Consider the following 22351-nt stretch of genomic DNA (forward strand, 5'->3'; position numbering starts at 1 on the left):
ACACGTATTATTTCAATGAAAATGATAACAAACTGCAGATAAACGTATAGGTACAACATGCACATTAGCTACTGAAAATTCAACATTCGGCATATATCCAAATATACCACTTTTTAATATTGTTCTATAGAGTCATATAGCAGTGCCTATACTTTTGATTTCGTCGTCGTTTTTCGATACTGGCTTCATCAACATATAATAACTTGCATTTGCAAATTATGTATCTTCTTGTTCTTGGCCTTTGAGCTTGAGTGTAGCATCGCATGTCAATCATAGAGTCTGTAGGTAATCAATCATAAAGTCTGTAGGTGATCAAATATATATCCTGTATGTGATCAATCATAAAGGCTGTAGGATCAGTCATAGAGACTGTAGGTGATCAAACATAAAAGCCTGTATGTGATCAGAGCCTGAAGGTGATTATTCATGGAGTCTCGAAGTGGTCAGCCTTATAGTCTGTTGGTGATCAAACACGCAAGTGCTTGATCAATCATTCAGGCTTTAGGTTTCAGTACTATAACCTATATAATAATACACTATAGTTTCTCAATAATGCATAATGTAGGTGATTAATCATAAGACGTGTGTGTGTGTGATCAATCAAACACCATGTAGGCAGCAACCATGTGTCCTACATGTGATCATCCATACATACTAGGGCTTTGTTTGTTGTTTAACGCCGCACTCAGCAATATTCCAGCTATATGACGGCGGTCTGTAAAATAATCGAGCAATTGGGATCGATGACATGCATCAACCAAGTCAGCAAGCCTGACCAACAGTCCAGGGTGATAAAGCCTACTGCCTGTAAGCGATGAATCATACACTCTATTGATGATCAACTATACAGCCTGTTCATGATCAAACAGGCCAGACAGGCCTGTGGAAGCCATGCACGGTTAAATTGTTAAGGAAAAACTCAAAGTATTGTATATCTGGATGTTTCACGTAATGGAAGGAAACTGCTATATTACTGACGCCATGCAGACCCTGAAAATTAAAAGAATAAAAATGACATCTTTACAGTTTCAAAATAGAATACTGACCATCATTTTCTTACACTTATAAGGCATAATATGATACAATTATTTATCCTCAAGCACACAATTCGAAAATAGTGGCAATGTGCCTATTTTCAAAGGTTGATTTTACGACAGGCCTTCAGTTAATGACAAAAATCTTGATGAATAATATTAAAGCAATAATAGTACAAAAATAGATAATACACCTGCTCGAATGGATGAATGTACATGTATGTTTAGAAAAGAAGGTGGATCCCATTTTATTTTTGGCTCTCTCTGGGAGAAATAGTTTCACATATGAAAAATATTTTAAAATCTGACTTTCAGATACCAAGGTTTACCTCTTATTTGATAAAACGTGTCTCATTTTCACTCCTAATATTAGAGTTTCTCTGCTTTTGAAAGACTTAGTAAATAAATCTTAAGATCAAAGTGTCGTTATTCAAATGAAATAGTAATTACTTGACAATGTAATACTGTTACATATTTCTCTTGTGAATATGCTTTGCTGAAACAAGAATTTACTCTGAAACCTCATTAATCTGGACTTCGTATGTCTTGAAACCCCTCATCCAGACGATTAATATTTAGAACGTCTATAATTATGCAAGGAAAAAGTACTTATAAACCTCATATATCTGGAGTTTCTGATGAAACGGTACGTCCGCATCAATGGGGTTTCATATTATTTAAGAAAACTCACTATGATGGTGTGAGTAGAATTCTTTGCCCACGCAGGCACGTCACCATTCAGACTCCCATATGCATTGTTCCAGTTGAACAGTGGTCTGCCTAACGTGTCCTCTGTATTTGCCCAGAGCATCACCCCCAAGAAGGCCAAACACTGACCAATTACAACGTCTTCAGATTGGCCATTCGTACACATGCCCGTGTTTGGAGCCTCTTTACCAAACCGCCGCAAGCCTTCTTTTCCAATGACATACCCTGCGCCGCCGCTGTTGTAGGAATTCCGAAACACCTGACCGTAGTAATACGGTGCCGTTGTGTCTTTGTCTCTGAGGAAGTGACGTAAATTTTCCATGATGACGTAGGTATCGTCGTCAGCTTTGAGAAACCAATCAGCATCGTCATAGTGGTGTTTGTATATATACATTAATGCTGCAAACGATTTTTGGGGTAAATAGGCTCTTCCTTCAGGAATTTTCAGTCCTATTGTTGGGAAATAAGGGTCCGTCTCCGAACTGAAGAACAAGATGATATCACACCGTTTTGTCCAAGTCCGTTTGACGGACATACTCCTGTTTGAGAAGTTCATTGAGTGGATTACGATCCAACACAGGATGCGGACACCTGAAATATATTGATTAAGAACATATTTTGTTATTACGAACATTCTTGGATTCGGTTTGGAATGCAACATCATCAAATCTAATTACCATGATAATTTTCTCTTCAGCCCATCGGTTGTTAAAACTTTGCAAGTAAAGTAACGTTTTCGATTTCATTTTAGGACAATCATTTGGTCAGGTGAAAAATAAGGTTTCATTAAAGTTATTCGGATTGACAACTCGTGAGGGAACAGCCGAATGGCGATTCTGGTTTCGAATTGGTGTAAACGGACATAGTGCAATAGCCAGTTTGTTTTATCACATCTGTACATCCCTACTATAGGGGCACGGGTGGCCCAGGCGTCTAAGGCGCCGTCATTCGCTGTGCAGAGTTGCGTCCCTTGGGCACGCCAGAAACCTATGAATGTGGGTTCGAATCCCGGTTCGCCCCGATTATGTTTCTAGGTTTGGCAGCACCATGCTCGTGGGTTTCATCGAAGTGATAAACGTCGAAGACCTGCATCACTTCGGGCTTTCCGCTCACATTAAGCTGACACGCCTTGATATAACTGTGAATACTGTTAAAAGCGGCGTTAACCCAACTCACTGATTCATTTGCATCTGGATATTGTATGAGCATATCAGGGTTGCTAATATTTTCAACTCCTTTTTACACTGCAAACACGAAAACGTCGTTTTTTTCCGTATATGGTCATTGGACGGAAAAACGACTAAAAATTCATTAAAATTGATTAATTGGTCAGCGTCTAGAAAGTGTCCAGAAAAGGGTCGAGTTTTTCAAGCGTAAAATGGACGGAAAAACGATGCTTTTTGCTCCGCCTTGTACAACTGTTAACGGCCAATCAGATGGCGCTGGTCCCCCGACGCACGTGATGTCCAAGGCTTCCTTTCGGAAGCTTTAGGTTTCGTATTTCTGGCATGCCTTGCTCTAGTATCTGTCGCGCGCAGTGCAGCGAGATTTGCTGATAAGCTAGTTTTAGGATATGTTACATGTTAATGGAATTCAGACACGCGCCAAGAAGTAAAACCAAACAATGTTACTAAGTTTATTGTGGTAACGGCTATGTACAGTTACCCCTATCGGATAATGGGTTGTGTTTCATTTGGTTATAACAATAACTAATTTTTTAATGTGAAGTTTACAAGATATACGACTTGGACGAGAGGTCGGTCACATGACGTTCTTCATGTGACTGTATTCTTGAAAAGGCGTAAACACTGACTACTTCCACATTCCTGGGGAAAACCCTTGGAATTCCCTGGTACGAATTCATACAGAAGCGTGGTTGCAAGCCCATTTAAGGATACTCTCGCTACAACCCATCCCAGAGAGAAAAAAACACGAAAAAAAATCCAAACTGTCGCAGTGACAATTTACAGAAATCTATGAATTTACCTTAGTATCTATTTGACACATCTTCACAATCACCTTTCAATGATCGGCCAATTGATCAGTGATGCCAAAGGCTTGAAATAGCCACAGGTTAATTAACAACTTCGGAAATATCTCCCGTCACGTTTATCGTGTCGGCCATTTTGACGTATTGTACTTGATGTAAATGTATTACGACGCTCTGTCATTGTAATTGACTTACTGAGGTAATTCTGTAATAGATCTTCTCATCTAATGAGGATATTGTTTGGAATATATTTCTTGTAAACATACTAAAACATATGTTCCTCGCTTTGGGGGGAACTATTTTATTTCGGGGTGGCCCATTAAATCTAGTAGTAAGTCAAGGCACCATGCGTGATCTGTTATTTTATGTGTTTAAATTACGATTTGGGGCGTTAATAAAATACGCTGACGCAAGTATATTCTATTCCAATCAATTGGATAATTGAATATGCTTTCTTTTACATATTACATAACATCACTGCACAAAATATGAACAGTTGCAGTAACACAATACGGTAATCGCATTAAACATCATTTTCAACTGTACAGTATTTCAGTATTTCAGTTATATCATGGTGTATCAGACTGATGTGGGATAAAAATCCGAAGTGGTTCAGGTCATCCAATGGGTGTTCGGGAAAAGGTGAGCGTATCCTGCCACACAAGTGACACCCGTCACAAACACATGCAAGGACAAGTCAATTGTTCACCTGAACAAAGCACGGAAACACACAATGATCATTCACGTAATACATGTCATACATTTGACAAAATGTATTGACTCGGAGCATTATTGTTAATCACAGCGTATGCAGTTGAACTCATCACCCATCCCATTATTGATAACCCTTCTTGAAGATCTATGAAATCAGAAGCTGCAACACTCTATCTTTTAACTGGCATGTCAGACTTCTATTTCATTACTCAGTTTTATTTGCACGGATTACTATGGAAGGGACATTGTCTCGTTGTCGCATTGACGCCTTTACAAAAACAAGCAAAATGTGTCAAAATTAACAAAAGCGCGACAATTGGCCATTTGTCGCATTGTCGCGTGTTCGCATTGTCGCTCTTTGATAATCCTTTTCTTTATTTTACAAAAGGGCGACGATGCCGTAACGCGACATTTTCAAGGTCAAAATATGTCTCGTTGTCGCATTGTCGCCCCATCACAAATGTGTATAAAAGGCGTAAAGTTCAGTTATTGTTACAGTTAGGAAGTTCAACCTGATAAATGTACGTCTTGAAATGAAAACACAAGTCCGTCCGCGAGTCCATAACGTTTTATTGTGAGCTCTTCTCTAAAAGTGCTTAGTGTTCAACTCCCAGTTCCAAACACGTAGTACCTCCTCAATAATCCAATACCTCCTGTGCAGTGGTCTTCCGGAAGATCTTACTCTTGACCGTATTAGACAACTGACGAGTGCACGCCTGACCTGTGACCTCGTTGCAACCCTCAAGAGGTGTTTGCCGAAGGGAGAGGTGTAGGAAATGTGTGCTCCAGCCCAGCGCAGAGCTCGCGACACACTGTATACTGATGTATACAGTATATTGCAGTTGATATACTGTATACTGCATGTGATACTTATTTGCGGAAATGTTACAACTTTCAAGATTCAAGATTCAATTTGCATATATTTCATATACAACAGACCGCCGTCATATATCACTGGAATACTGCTGAGAGCGGCGTTAAAACAAATTGTTTTCATAATGGAGCGCTGCAGTCATTTAAAATAGAACCGTATACATATGTACATGTAGTACCAACTCACTCTATTTGTTTCGAATATTCAGCAGAAAATATATTATTAACCAGGTCTTTGGGAAAAGATATCAGATTTTTATAAGCAGCCACATAGGGATGATAAAGGACCCCTCGCTGATTAGGTTCTTGTTTACTTAAGAGCAGAGTTGGCCATGTTAGATGATATAACCAAAATCCGGGAGCTCCGGCGGGGGGCAAGCTGGTCTTGTTAGTGTATGGTATGAGCTGTGACGTTGACCCAAGAGAATAATGTAAAACATGAGACCAACTCAAGTCTATAATGATTGGGAAAGTCTAGATTTCCACAGCTCTAGCCTGAAATTAAGAACTTTTCTATGCTCCATTTTAATTGTATTATTTTCATTTTGTAGACATGGATGGACCAACCAGGAAAGAAATTGATGGAATATTAATATCACATGTAACCACTGATCCAGTTAAATTCATCACACAATAATAAATTAGTATTTGACATTACGGCATTTGATTAATAGGGCATGATCATGTACATGTTCACTGTAGTAATGCACACACCAGTCAACTTGATTATAATTTTTATCAAAGTGTAGCGCGGCATCAACGATTACTTTATGATATCCTCACTTGTCATCGATGTATTGACATCGAACAATGGACGGCAATTCGAAATTCTTATGGATAGCTTCAATAGGGACAGGCCGGTGTCAGTACAATTTTCCTAGTTAAAATAAGTATCTACAAAATATAATCTGAAGCAGACAAGAACAATATTTTTTTATTAATGCTTACTTTCATGGATAGAATTAAGGCAATCTAGGCTTGCCAAATCGTTCTAGACTTGAGCTGGATTCCTTTTAAATTAAATTATGTATGGTCTGGGAGACGAACGGGCGTCAGTATCGCATGGAGAACTGGGACAGCCTTAATCAGTGTAATCGGATATGTTGTGGAGTTTCGGTTTTGGGCTGTTTGCTGAATATATAGAATTGCGAGTTATGTATACTCTGTATTCTTTCGTCATGGTAGCATATATATTTTCTATGTTGCTTTTTGAATTATCCACAAATAATGAGAACTACAATGTAAACCTCTCTCTGGAGATATGCAATAATACTACTGAAGGGCATATCTGAAAAATGGGACTTCTCGACAAATATTTCTTTCTTAAATACTACCCGCTACAGGCATTCTGATCATTATATCATACTTTGTACAGATTAAAAGTCAAATAATGGCAAATTGTGTATCTTTCTACATTTTGAATTAATTATATTTTCTGAAATAAAACCTTAGCATCAGATAGTGATATACACGAATATGATCTATACTATTATAAATGAATTATCAATTTCGTATTATGAATTAGATAAACAGAAATATGATAGTAAAACAAATTAGTTTAATCTATTCTTGTGAATAGGTAACGAGAGATCTAGGCAACGCACTAACGTAGCCATTTATGAAAAATGAAATATTAAAAGTTTAGGGGTTTAACATGCACATTGAATGACAGGGAAGAAAGCAACGCAATAATTAAATTATGAATCAAATTATGTTATAAATATAACAGAATATTTAGAAAATATAAGTTTAATTTCTCATTGTTGGAAGGTGTTTAATAATTATATAGATGTTGTTTGATTGTTTGTTGTTTAACGCCGCACTCAGCAATATACCAGCTATATGACGGTGGTTCGTAAATAATCCAGTCTGGACCAAACAATTTAGTCATTATCATCAAGAGCACCGATCTACGCATTTGGGATACGATGACATGCATCAACCAAGTCAGCGAGCCAAGTCGCCTTCGTACAAGCATGGGTTGTTGAATGCCTATTCTAACCCGGATCTTCACGTGTATCTTTTGAAATAATAAGGTACAATGAAATTATGTTTATGTCCATAATAAGTGTGTATAAGTAGATGGATAATATGTCCATACACGCCAAGTAAATGGTATATGCATTAATTTAAATGCAAATGATTCAATGATGAGTTCTTTCACAAGTCCATATTTCAAGGCATGTATTTGATATTCATAATAACTCCACAAAAGCTACACAATGGCAACAAAACGGTACCAGCATCACAGATACCAATAATACATGAGATACATATAATTACTTTAAAGTTAAAACATGTATCTAAATAGAAAATTAGAAGGATACACTTCCGATATTTTTCGTATTTTGTTTTCGTTTGGAGAGAGAAGTTGTGATTGGTATCTGATGGGTGCAAACAGGTGTTCCCTTCCGCCCAGGCCTTGCGGCAATGCTATAGCCCAAAATGAGACAAGCCTTGTTCAACAGGTTCAGACTCAAATTTCTATCCCACTTGGGCTCCTTTTAAATTTAAATATAATTTCTCGTGTCGATATGTGTCAGAAGAAATGAAATATTACAGCACTGGTGAATAGGTTATATGCGCATGTCAGCGTCGATCCTATAATATCCTTTTATGCAAATACATATATACTGATGAATTAAGGTAGTAATACTACGCAAATATATGTCCAGATGCATACATCAGTATCATCTCGTGATCTTAATTCGTGCTTTGATCCCTTTTTCTACCGGAGATTCTGGGGTGTTACATCACACCAGAAAGCCAGGTCCAAATTCAAGTCATAATTTCATGGTCCGTCTTGTATGTTGGAAACCAATATCGCAATATATGGCTAAATATTGCTGAACGTGGTATTAACCCGATTACTCACATAATTATTCCATTTTCTACAGTCATCTACGAACACTATCTTTAAGGAGGTATATATCTGTATCATCCAAATGTCCATACATATATGTCCACATTTATATGTATAAAGCAAGTCGTCCTGCACACTTCCTTAAAAGATAAATGTTAAGCATTTCCTCTGTGGGGATTTATATAATGTAATATCGTTTAAATGTAATGCTGATGCAGTAAACGTACCACAGACCTGATGCTAGAATAACATCTAATTTCTGAAATGAACATATTTTACAGAAAATCAACAGTTGTTTAAACAATACTTATAAAATATAAGAACAAGGAGCCAAGAGCCAAATATTGGGCTGTGTTGGACATATTTGTTTCGGGGTCTTATGACAGACAAACCTGATGCCTTTAAGTATAAAGATAAGTAAGTATAGATGTTGTACATATTCAAATATGTTCGTGATTAACCCAACCTTGAGAAACTATTGAAAGATGAGTGGTAACTATTTATGCCATTATTTCAAATTAGAATGAGAGCACATCAGAAAAGCATGGTACTTTAATAAACGTATCTTGTTAACCCAATATTCTTTTTTAAGTAAGAGCAGCATGTATATCGAGAGTATAGGTTTGGTGCGTGACTTATCACACAGTACTTTCAGAAAGTGTGCATATTCTGTTTATCGGCAATAAATAACATAAGACGATTCATACGGGTAAATACGATTTACTTCAGAACTAGTATAGATTATTTAAGGTTAGGGGGAAATGTATGTAATTAACAGAACTTTGGCCGGGTTTGAAGGATTTGGGTCCTGGCTTGAGCTTTGTGTTGGACGTGTAGACGGCATTTCCAGGTTTGACGTATCAATGACAAAAATGATGTCAGATGCAATTCTCTGCCTTTTAGGGTGAACAATTGGCTTGCCTTTGGATGTGTTTGTGGCGGGTGCCACTAGTGGATCGGAATGAGCTCGCGTTTTTTGCGAGCATCCAATGTCATAATTTATTATGATGAATCATGAAACATGCTCCTATGTTGTCGCAATGGTGCAGTTGGCGCTACTTTTGGCAAGAGTTTCTCATGATAATGGAAATGCTTATGTCGCTTTTGTTGACCGATAAACATGAAAAGATATAATGTTAGTGTATATGGTCATGTAATTAATAAACAAACGACGAGTGGGAGTTGTTTATTGTACGATAAACAACGACCGAGACTCGTTTATTTCTATATGAGATGTCAACATTACGTACAGCCTCTTTTAGGGTGTTAAATTAGGAAAAAATACACGCTTTACAATATTTACCCGTACTTAAATAATGATGATTCCTTGAATAGAATCCGACAGCGGCCATGCTAGATAAATCCATTTTAGGATTGAGTTTGGTCCCGCATATTCTCACAATTTTCTCGTCAATCATCTGTACCTTTTCTCCCAATACCGATTGTCATATCACTCTCACTTTCGGATTCTCCAGCAACATTTATTGGGAACAACTCACTAGACACATACCTTTCAAAAATAAGGTCAAATTTACAAATTTTACTTTTCAAGTTGCGAGTGCATGTTCGAATATCAATAAATGACGTCATGATAGAACAATGTTTTATCGTGAAATAAATATCGCTTCCTTCTTTGTTCTTTGTGATTTATCGCGTAGCTATCTTATATCATCAAATGCCAATTTTTAATTGCTTTGTCATGACGTATCCGTGTCATGTAGCAATAACATACACAAATATCGTTGACTTCGACGTTGAATAGTGTCATGAAATATGATTATCCTCTTGTGTGCAATGTTTCTGGTTGATAAATCTAACATATTCTTACTTTAAGAATAGCGACCATACATTATTATATATCCCTTATCAGGTCTGTGTAACATTTGCAAAATGATACAAATATAAAAATACAACTGAACCGAAATGTAATGTTTTAATATCCTTACGTTGCTGAGTGCAGCATTTAATAACAAACAAACAAAACATAATATCTTTAAGAATTATGCTAACAATTCCGATGCTAAAAATAATCTCACAATCTCCATACCTCTTTCTCTCTATGAAAACATAATAACTTTTTTTTTAATAATCTGAAGGAATAATAATGGCAATACTATCATAATTATCATCATTATTTATGTTACTTATCCTCAAGTGAAGTAGTCCTCCACACTTTACATTCAGTGAAGAAGCCCATGAACATATGAACTATGTAACATACATTCATGGAAATAAGATGAACAGTTGAAGTTAGCAAATGATATTATTCGGTCGAACGTCTATCAGCCATCTATTCTATTCATGAAGAACATTTCACGTGGGACAAACAGAGGGAATTATGACTATCGACTTGCTAATTATTTTTTATATTCATGCCAGCTCAAACGATCTATTGGCTTGATTTATTGTTATGGTATCCACAAAATAAGTAGGATCCGATTTTTTCCGTTTTTGTTGAAATAAAACTGAATAATATTTGCTGTTTACATGTCAAAGTTTGCCAAATTGTTACAAAATGTTTGCCCACAGCAAGGCTACATATCCCCAACATATTGTGCTAGGCACAGTATCACTGGACTGAGGGAGGGCGGTATTCCTCCTTGTGGGTCACCTGCTTGGCAATATGGGACGGGAAAACTGCAGGGGGTGAGGGCAGTTAAGTTGATGGTACAAACAGATAAGAGAGATCATTTTACAAATGTGAAACCTCAGTCCACAAAGGAAGAGGCGAAAGCTGAAACTTGGTGAGGTTTACAGAACAAAGGCAGTTATTTCTAGTTTCTTACTGACTCTCGAAGATACATTTAATAAAACAATTAATGCGTGTGTGTGTGTGTGTGTGTGTATGTCCGTGTGTGTGTGTGTGTGTGTGTGTGTGTGTGTGTGTGTGTGTGTGTGGTGTGTGTGTGTGTGTGTGTGTGTGTGTGTGTGTGTGTGTGTGAGAGGTAGAAGAAGAATTGTACACCATAAACATGGCTACGTATGTAGTTGGGGTAGATATGTTGAATGCCCGGCCTGTATGACCTTTGAGTCACTACAGTTTCAGTCATTAAAATGCGTAAAACAGTATTTGAGTGAAAGAAAACACTATAAGTGAGTGAAACAAAAGACCTCAGTACAGGCACACCCAGTCCCCCAACCCCAAGTCTGCATGTACCAATACTCATACCTGCCACATCCTCAACCACTTAACTTACTCACACAATCAACTGACAACATGTTCGCCAACCCTCGTATCACAACGCATGCACGCATGCACACACACACACACACACACACACACACACACGCGCGCGCGCGCGCACGCACACACACACACACACACACACACACACACACACACACACACACACATACACGCACATCACATTACATTCTTCTTTCCCCACCATAATGTCTACGTCAGCCATCATGGATCCATGCGCATGCTCATACATAATCCATCCTCCCACCATTCCCCAACATCGATCGAACTATAACTATATCCGCCCTCATGTATCGGTGTTCGTGCTTTCATACATACATACATCCCCCTACCATTCCCCTACATCCATCGCAGTATAACTATGACTATAACCGCCTTCGTGCATCCGCACTTATGTTCACATTGCATTGCATATGCATCGAATTACACGTTTAAAATATCGTAAATATTTTACAACATGTACATATTATAGATCAGCAAACAGAGATTATTATAACGCAATAGATTTCATCCGTCAAAACATCACAGAAAGAGGGGCAGTCTGGAATTTTACAATGGCATCTGAATGCACTAAGACGTTCAACTGGTCAGGAGGTGAGAGTTGCGGAAGATTATGGTAAACTTCAGTTACAGATCTCCATTACGAATATCTAAAGTATGAATAAAGATCACAGCTTGCTATGACGTGTACTTCATTCCTGCAGAATAAGCAATGTCCTTAGCTTTAAATTGTATGTCTAAATGCTTATGTAGACAAAGACCCAAATGTATATAGGCATGACCATATTATATTCTACGCAAATATCACCACATTTAAAAACAAAGCTAGATTGAGTCTTTGAAGGGCATTAAGAACTGATACGCACAAGGAAAAATATTTATGGATGTCAACGGAGGAACACTGCGTTTCGGAATATATACTTTCTCCTTCATCAGGTGCATATTATTAAATGCTATGAGACAGAGAACATATATTTGTACCTGTAAGAACAACAAAAGTAAAAAGATAGCAAAGAAGGGAACGCAACAAGGGAAGCCAACAGATAACTGGCATGGCGCTGATTACCCCGCCTCCCGTTTGCCCATTGTCCCATTACCAATCATTCATAAGTTAAGTTTTGGCTTTAATTTGTCCATTGATAATCAACCATCAACGTCTATTATCTCCACCCTAAAAATATGTAGTTTACTGAGAAAGTGGTATCCAAATATAATGTGTGTTACTGTTGACCACTTTCTTAAAGGCATTGTTGGTTCAAAGCTTTCGGTCATAGAAGCCGTGCCCTTTTTCCCTTGTCAGAGGAGTACACAAAGTATACGTCATCTGGACTAACATTTTTGGTTCGGTGGCTGGGTTAGATCGCCAACTTTGTGTTCTGGCGATTGGGTGCCTCACTCACAGTGTGGGTTCAAATCCCGGACGGGACTCAACCCAAGAAAGTACGAGAATCTGTACTTTACTCAGAAAGTGTTATCCCAATTATAACATTTGTTGTAAAAAAAACACAATAAATGTATATTCGGCTTTGGATGGGTAATGATATTACAGACATATACGGATATTGATGATGACTTGGAGGAGTTTCGTAACGCACGTCTTCTCAATTCTGGGATTGGTAAATCCAAATATGTGCGTGCGCGTGCGTGCGTGCGTGCGTGCGTGCGTGCGTGCGTAAATGTGGGCCTGTTGGATGTTACATAAAACATTAATCTTGAGCGGGATGGTAGTTCGAGTTGGATTAGCATGTTAACTATATGATCTTCTTTAGGCAGAGAATGCCGCGCATGAATGTATTGATGAAATTCTTAGGTACATGGGGCCTTTTCGTCCCCAGGAATACCCACAGTGGAGACTTCAATGGGGATAGGGTGTACACAATGTGCTACCCGGGAGATTGTGTGTCATCAGACCGGACAACGTTGGTCTTTGACTGATTGTGGCGTAAAACACACTTATTCATTTACTTATATCGGAAATTGAATGTTCATCTTAATTGTTGAACATGTAATATATTTTTACAGAAATAAAACAGTGACATAATAACTACAACTTTATGTGAGCACGAGTAGCTTTTTTTGAATGAGATGAATAAGTCTTATAAAGTTGTAAGCTTCTTCACAACCGTGTAACTATGAATTGACTGTATTGGGTAATCAAAAAAGAGATAGGACCTAAAATAGCCAAATTTCATACGATTTCACTTGTCCGGCATCTTGGATGCAAGGCGAAAACATTTTTAAGCGCGTTTGAAGCCACTGAGAATGCCCCCTGCAGAGTTGGACGAACATTCTGCGGTGGCGCGGCTGAGTTGACCAGTGGCTATCAGCAGTATTTCCTATCCAGGTTATTTAGGTCAGTTGTTTGTGTGTGTGTGCGTGTGTGCGTGTGTGTGTGTGTGTGTGTGTGTGTGTGTGTGTGTGTGTGTGTGTGTGTGTGCGTGTGCGCGCGCATGTACGTGTGTGCGTGTTTGCGTGCGTGCGTGTGGGTGGGGCGGGGGCGGCGGGGGGAGAAGGGGGGGGGGGGGGGGGCGTTGGGGGTGAGATTGGGAGGATAGATGATAGATTTAGCAACAAGTAAGATCATCTTGAGTGGGGGGTATTCCCAGATCGGTTAGCATATGAACTATGATTCTCTTTAGGCAGAAAATGAGGATCCACGATGTTCGACCTGGTAGAAGTGGTTATCAAACCTCACAGCATTGGTTTTTTGACTGACTGTAGCGTCAAAACAAACTCATTCATTTACTTGAACTGAATGTTCATCTTAATTGTTATGGATAGTCACGGAGCCATGATCCAGAGTACAGGGTGTCATTAGATAGAAATAAACTAAGTAATAATAGGGTTTTACACACAAGCCAATAAACTTCGCTCATTAACACCAGAGTAAGTCAGTACAAGATTGAAAACTGCCCCATAATTATGTATGACATGCTTGTCGGGTATTGCTACATATATATGTGAAAACAAAGTTATTAAAATGAAGAGCAAAACTGATGAAAGTTAACAATAAACGTGTATACGTGTTATATCGTCACTGCAAAAATAATGATTGTTTGTCTTTAGTATTAGCATTCAAATACGTTATATCTGTATTAGCGATATTGTCTTTGTTCCACCGGTGAGTCAGCGTTAGCCGTACTATCTCGTAGTATAATTGTATTTCTGAAGACATCACGATACAGTTTTTACGATGCATCACGTCTGCACTAGCGCTTGATGACAGCCTTGTGTTTGGGTGTTTCAGTGGTTTAAATCGCTGCTCTTGATATTGTTGATTAAACTTTGATACTATGAACAATATAATGCTATTTGAGAGGTTGACTTTAGAATGGTAACATACTAATAGTATATAGGATGACATAAACAGATCTATGAGAAGTTCGTCCAGATTAGTGTATAGGCAACATTTAATAATTAAAATAATTACATTCAACAACTCCCCTTTTAAGTCCATTTTCCTGACTTATAAGTAAATGCAAGAACAATCGGCCGGAATACAATGTATAGTTCTTGTCCACTTCCATATGACTATATAGCATACAATAAGCTATCGGGTCCCGTTTAGATCGGTTTGGGTGGCAGCCTCGATAGCCATAGAATAGTTTCATCTTGGAATCTCCCATATCACTGGGGATACTCTTCAATTTAAATGGAGTTACTCGTTACGATTCCGAACCTTCACGTGACTGTGTTTATGAACCATTGTCAAATAGTGGTGACATTAAATCTAGGAAACAATACGCGAAATCGCGCATGCACAGAACGGAAAATTTGGTCAAGGCATTAAGTAATCCGCATGCGCAGAACGATTGATTTCAATACTTCCGCTAAGCGCTTCGAGTGCTGCGTCAAACGCGGGCCTGTAATCTAACACGCGGGGACTGACCAATGAAAACCGAGAAGTAGAAATACCGGGAGACGCTGTTGCTTGATTGACAATGTCAATCAAGAAAGGGAGGAGCTTAACGCTATCGTTCTCTCCCAGTAAATTCCGATGTCAAATAACGACGTTATTTGGACGGAAAAACGATGGTTTGAAAACGTCCAAATAACGTCGTTTTTCCGTCCAATGACCATATACGGAAAAAAACGACGTTTTCGTGTTTGCAGTGTTATTGGATACAGTGAAACAATTGTTAGTTGTACTTTGGTGTATTTTATAAACAATCAGTACGTATTATAAACAACCAAAATAAGGAGTCAGTGAACCTTTCACAAAAATACTCTTAGTCATTCGCACATCTTGATTGTCGACTAAGGGATTTTATTCCAATTGCGTAGATCGATGATCATGATATCAATCACTGGATTGTCCTGCCAAGGCTATCATTTACAGGCTGCCGTCATATGGCTGTGTTATTATTAAATGTGGCGTTAAATAACAAAGAAACGAATAATGAAATATGTTACTTTTGGAACGTCCATGTAATACACAAACCAGTACATATACAATCAACATTACTCTGAGCACTTTGTTAATCAGGACATTTGTTAACCGGGTGATTTCACCGAGACAGATACAGTCCGAATTTAAGGAGTTCAGACTTTATAATATTGCGATACCGATTCCTGCTGAACCATATACCAATACGCACCTTTTCCCCTATACTCCGCATCCCGGTCTGTCGGGCCAGCCTGCACAAGCAAGTCCCTTGGGGATCTCCCTCTCGATTGTTTGTCAATGTGGTATGCATTCCAACTGGCCAAGTAGAGACACACAACGCCCATGACACCGAAAAAGAAACCAGCCATCCCCCAAAATATCCATCGGGTTGACATCGTATTTCATTCTCATCTACTCTGTTCGTGCTGGGAAGGAATATCTACAAGTAACAACACAGAGTGAGTGAGTTAATATGATTTGAAGCCGAATTTCGAATTAATGTGGTCTTATCCCAGCCGAGACCACCATAATAAGGATATATACAATGTATCCAATCGAACCAGTTTGAGGTGAACTCTTACAATTGCATTTCTGGTGCTGCGCATGTGCACGTGACACAACAATGATGCTGGCAGAACAAATAGGAATGATCATCGGACCCTTGTACATCAAAGGGACGTAACTCTCCACATCGAATTTCTACAAAAAGAAACAAAGAGACAAAAACAACAACTTAAATGCGCCGACATTTGTTGTTTAGAGTTGCGTTCCTTAGCGTAGGAAAGATCTGACTTGATTGATGCATTTCATCGTATCCCAATTGTGTTGATGCATGCTCATGATATTAATCACTAGATTGTTTGGTCCAGACTCGGTTTATTTACAGACCGCCGTCATATACCTGGAATATTGCAGAGTGCGGCGTTAAACAACAAACAAACAACAGTACCATACCACCGCGTATGTAGTATTAGCAGAACAGAACACAACAGATATTTACAAATGAAAAAGACTTGTTCTTCTGCCCCTCGTCTAGCAGATACAACAACAAAAAATAATATATATATATATATATATATATATATATATATATATATATATATATATTGACAATGGAGGTTGGACACGATTTCATATTTACTTAAACAGGATTTAATAAATTAAGAAATGTATAACAGTTGTGTTTTACAACTTGTTTGTAGTAGGCTAAATTGTTTGAATTCAGATGGCCTTTCCCAATAATATTTATGTATATATTTTATTCTGTTATCTTTATATTTGGGACATATTAATAGAAAATGATACTTATCTTCAAGTACGTTGACACTTCTAGCTTGACAATAGTCACAGTATCGATGAGCTTTGATAATGTTGTGATATCATCAAACTTCTATTTTTAACTTGTGACTCGATTTTCAAATCATTGTTACATATTTCCGTAGACCTCAATATTGATATATAGTTCATAACCAAACGCTACGTTTAGATTTCTGTACAGCATAAACGTTCTACTCTTATGGAGATCTGAGTTCCATTTTTGTATATAATTATCAATAAGTCTTTGTTTAAACAAAGAGACAATTATCATAGGATTTACCGACAAAGGATTAAACCACACATATGTAAAACCATTTGTACACGACATATCTTTTACATACTGCTCAATTTTTCACACCTTTATCACAATGCTGCAAACAAATATTATATGCAACCTGTAATATACAATTCTACAAAATCTATTGATGTAAATAGGATACCGACCTAATCCTCCATATACTGTAATATTACATGCCTTTGAATGTACATTTAATACTTTCTTACATAATTTCAGATGCACCCGTTCATGATGATCAATATCAGGTGCGTTTAACGTACCGCATACCTCACAACCATAGCACAGATATAACGAAAGAATCAAATAATTAGAATAGTGTTTTGGGTGTAAATTTACAATTTCTAATACTTGATAACAATACATTCATACCTTTCCAAGCTACGAAAATGATCCAGCAAAACTGTTTTACCACTTCAAGCTGTTCATCATTTAAAAGGGGCGGTCGGGTAGCCTAGTGGTTAAAACGTTTGCTCGTCATGCCGAAGACCCGGGTTCGATTCCCGACATGGGTACAATGTGTGAAGCCCATTTCTGGTGGCCCCCGCCGTGATATTGCTGGAATATTGCTAAAAGCGGCGTAAAACCATACTCACACACTCACTCATCATTTTAAAACCATTTTTCATTTTTATGTAAATTTCTTCTTTTACTAAATACCATTACCTTCGTTTTATCGACGTTTATGTGTAAACCCCATACTTTACAGTAATTTTGCAAGCTATTTATGTACATTTGGAGCCCATTTGGTGATTCAGATAAGATAATCCTATCATCAGCAAATAATATCATAAATAGGTTAACAAAATCAATCAACAATCCTGCATCAATATTTTCTTGAAGTTTGAGCTCAAGGTATTCCAAGAATAGAGAAAAGAGTACAGGCGACATCACCTCCCCTTGTTTAATTCCAGCATCAATATAAAAATAATTGGACCGAGTGGAGTCAAACTTAACGGATGCCTTTACATTTGTGTACATTGAGTGAATAATGCTCCACATTTTCCCCCGAACACCGCTTCTAAAGATTTTAAACAATAGCCCATTTATATAAACACTGTCAAATGCTTTGCTTAAATCAACAAAGGTACAACATAGGCGCTTCTTATCACATAAACATTTACTTACAATGGATTGTAAAACAAAAATGGCATCGACAGTTGAATATCCACGTTTAAACCCAAACTGAGCATCAGATATTATGTTGTCTTGCTCCGCCCAAGCAGATAATCTATGTGTCAACACTGAAGTGAATAACTTTGTAAAACAACTGTTTAGAGTGACACCCCTGTAATTTTTAGTGTCATTTTTGGCTCCTTTCTTGTGAATAGGAATAATCAATCGAGTACATCATGACTTGGGAAATGTGCCTGTACTAAAAAGTTTATTAAATAATATAGTTATGGTTTAACAAGCATATCGGAACTGCATTTAAAAGTCCCGTTCATTATTCCATCTATTCCGACTGCTTTATTCTTCTTCAAGTTTGTAATAGAGACCTGTACTTCTTTTTCTGTGATGTCTTTTTCCAAATCCTCATGTACAGGGTTATTGTTGTTTCTGTCTTCATTAGCTTGTTTTTCTACATCCGGCAGAGTAAAGCTTTCAAATTTCAAAATAGCTTTCGAATATTTTGCAAAGTCACTGGCTGCTAACTGGTTTCCCAGATTTGATGATTTTTTAGCTTTAAAAAGCTCAAAAAAATCCTTGTGATGTCGCAACGCAATTGCACAATTTGTTTAGATTTATTATTATTAATATTGTAAATCTTTCTCTTTACAATCTACAATTTTTCCTCTTTTTCGAATGTAGATCGGACCTATTTATGTCCCTATTGAAACACTCTAAGGCACTTATGTTATCCCCCTTACTCGAAACACAGATTTTGTCAAACCAAGGTGATGATTTAGTTTAGCTACCGCTGAAGCGAGTATGAGCTCTGACAGTCAGTCCACCTTCTCCTTTCCGTGTAAAGGTTTGCAGTTTTCAGCAGGATATCACTCACATTTGCATTCCTCCCACAAAAAGCTGACACAACACTTACTCGAGAGAGCAGTGTTGTGTCCGAAGACCAGATGCTACCTATTCAAATGTCGGGGATATATTTAACATAAGTATGTTTAATATTCCACGATTTCTCTCCTCGTACTCCTGGTTGTCTCACCAGTAGTAACTCGTGCACATATTGGGGATGTGACATTCCAGAAGAGACGTTCTTCCTCCCTCGTCTAGAGATCCGGCGTAGAACAGGTCTTCAGCAACCCATACTAAAAGGCGACTATGCTTGTCGTAAGAGGCGACTAACGGGATCGGGTGGTCAGGCTCGCTGACTTGGTTGATGCATGTCATCGATCCAAACTGCGTGGATCGATGCTCATGATATTAAACACTGGATTGTCTGGTCCAGACTCGCTTATTTACAGAGCGCAGATGAAATACTGCCGTGTGCGGTGTTAAACAACCAACCTACCAACCAATCGTAGATCAGATCACATTAATTGTATACACACTGATCTTCAGCACTAACTACACATGCACTTCCTACTCACATTATTATTAGTAGTAGTAGTATTATTAGTATTATTAGTATTATTGTGGCCGTTATGACTTATATTTTTGGCCGTTTTGACTACAACCCGGATCAGCATACCTAACGTATCGGATATTGCTTTCTCCAACGCCATTGCAACGTCTGTCACTGAACATCAATACCATATGTTCCAACTATGCGCATTGTACGCGTTTGTTCTTGTGAAGGCTATGTGATAAGGACGAATTAAACATTCTGTATGATGAAAGGTTAGAGGGATCGATTCCACCGTGTTATTGTGACATAGATGTATACTTCTATATCAATAAGCATTACAGAAGAGATGAGGATTAACGAAACACATTGTGAATACACACCAGCACAGCAGAACCAAAACGCATGTGTTATCTGTATGAGTACATGTATTATTCATACACCAAATAAAATGCTCACCTCTTGGACATATTCTGTCTCCAGCATCCCCTGACGACTGCCCAGATGAACCTCACGTCGGCGACTATAGTGGCAAGTCGATGTGCTCATGAAACAGTGGCCGGCAACACCTGTTGCACCGTGTTAAAAATTGGCTCAATAACGCAATCATTTAAACTAGAATCATAGTATTGTATTACAAAGGACAAGGCAGAACTTTGAAAACGCCTGAGCTCTTACCAAGGATATTCTGAGTGTCAAGATTGGGGCTGAATGAGACATGCTTGGAGACGTTGTCATACACATATAACTGGATGTTTCAAAGGAACTGAGGCATTTCTATTTTATTTCAAGTATTTCAACATACGTTTACAATTTTATAAGTTGTTGTCCTGAGATTTGTAAACGTATGAAATGTCTCAGCATCCCTATTAAGAGCTGAGTACATATTTATGTCAATGTGTATGAAAGAGACCGATGTTTCGGAATTTATAAATGAAAAATACAAAGTCCGTGACGTATATACATTTACTCGTAGTTACCTATATATCACATGAAAATCTGCTTTGTCTAGATCCTGATCGTGTTCATTTTGATGGTACAAATACTTGAAAAACGCTTCCTTAAAAACATATTTGACCCTAACGTGTAATTAATGATCCAACACACACAGACATTTGAGTGAGTGAGTGAGTGAGTGAGTGAGTTGGGTTTAACGCCGCTTTTAATAGTATTCCAATTATAACACGGCGTTACAGACATTTGAACGAAAGTCTAGTAATCATTTGTATGACCACATTTGATGCTTATATAACGAGTCCTAAAGGTTTTGCCTGTATCAAATATGCAAACGCCTTGTCCTTCAGACATGTGTCAAATATAAGGTAACATGAACATTCTATTCTCTTATAATCACCAATGGTGATAGAGCGTCCGCCCGGAGAGCGGAAGGTACGGGGTTTGATCCCCGGCCGCGTCATAATACCAAAAGATATTAAAGTTTGATAATTTTTGTTACCCTGCCTGAAGTCCGACTCAGCGTCAGTTTTCAGTGTCTGAGTTGGATATCCATGTTAATCTGCGGCATGGTGTATATCTCAGTGGGCTTGCACTGTAAAATCGGCATTAGTCCTAGTACTAGCAGACACACACACACACACACACACACACACACACACACACACACGCGTATATAAGGGCAATTATCTTGGAAGCGACGTTAAACCTAGTACATGTTTAGGAATGGTAGTTGGTCTCTTTCGAGAGGGTTATTTTTTGCCTTAACAGACAGTTCTAAAATTCTATAATTTATATACTATATAAGATTTACTGCTGCAATACAAAATAGATGATATGCACTGTATCACCTTGTTAGTGAGAGGAAATGATGTTTTTCTTCAACACATTCTTTGGCAGATACGTCATTGGTTGATCCAATGATATATTTTGGATGGCGTTCAATGTATTGTACTGTTAGCGATTGATAAACAGTTTTCACAATGCAATCTTGAGCAGAGCGTCATTGCTTGATCCAATGATTGAGTTCAAATTTGGATATCGTTCAATGCATTGCTCTGTAAGTGAGTAAATAGTAGTTTTTAACACTGCAGTCTGGAGCAGATAAGTCATTGGTTGATCCACGCCTCCCCGTTGAACACGTTGTGACTCTTCGATTCCCGTTTACGTACTTCTATGCTCCAGATTAACCTCCTGGACCTTGAACCAGGTACACTCATAAATCAACAGGCAAACAACAGCTGTTGCTACAGACATCCATACGGTCATTGTTATCCATTTTACCCATATTGCCCCTTGGCCTGTGTTGGATTAGGACGCTGTTGCAGAGGAGACTATTTTACAATTTCCTGATAGGATAAAAATAATGCTGGTTTTTTTGCGCTCTGGTTAGATACTCTCTGCTGTGAAACTTGCATGTCCGAACATGTAATGGTCCTCTTATTTTCTGCTTCTGAATAATCGAGAAGATTGAATGATTATCTTGA

At 38.0% G+C, this 22351-nt stretch overlaps 1 protein-coding gene across 1 annotated transcript; it reads right to left on the reverse strand.

Moving 5' to 3' along the window:
- Position 1: 1 nt before the first annotated feature.
- Positions 2-20451, reverse strand: LOC124130855 (glycoprotein-N-acetylgalactosamine 3-beta-galactosyltransferase 1-like). Its single transcript, XM_046493890.2, has 4 exons — positions 20370-20451; positions 15986-16213; positions 1726-2333; positions 2-990 (listed from the first exon to the last, which is right to left on the reverse strand). Exons 2-4 carry the CDS (start codon positions 16167-16169, stop codon positions 862-864), a joined length of 921 nt encoding a protein of 306 aa, XP_046349846.2. The 5' UTR covers positions 16170-16213; positions 20370-20451; the 3' UTR covers positions 2-861.
- Positions 20452-22351: the final 1900 nt, after the last annotated feature.

Source organism: Haliotis rufescens, unplaced genomic scaffold (assembly GCF_023055435.1).
Source record: "Haliotis rufescens isolate VD_foot unplaced genomic scaffold, xgHalRufe1.0.p SCAF_10, whole genome shotgun sequence".
Classification (NCBI taxonomy): Eukaryota; Metazoa; Mollusca; class Gastropoda; order Lepetellida; family Haliotidae; genus Haliotis; species Haliotis rufescens.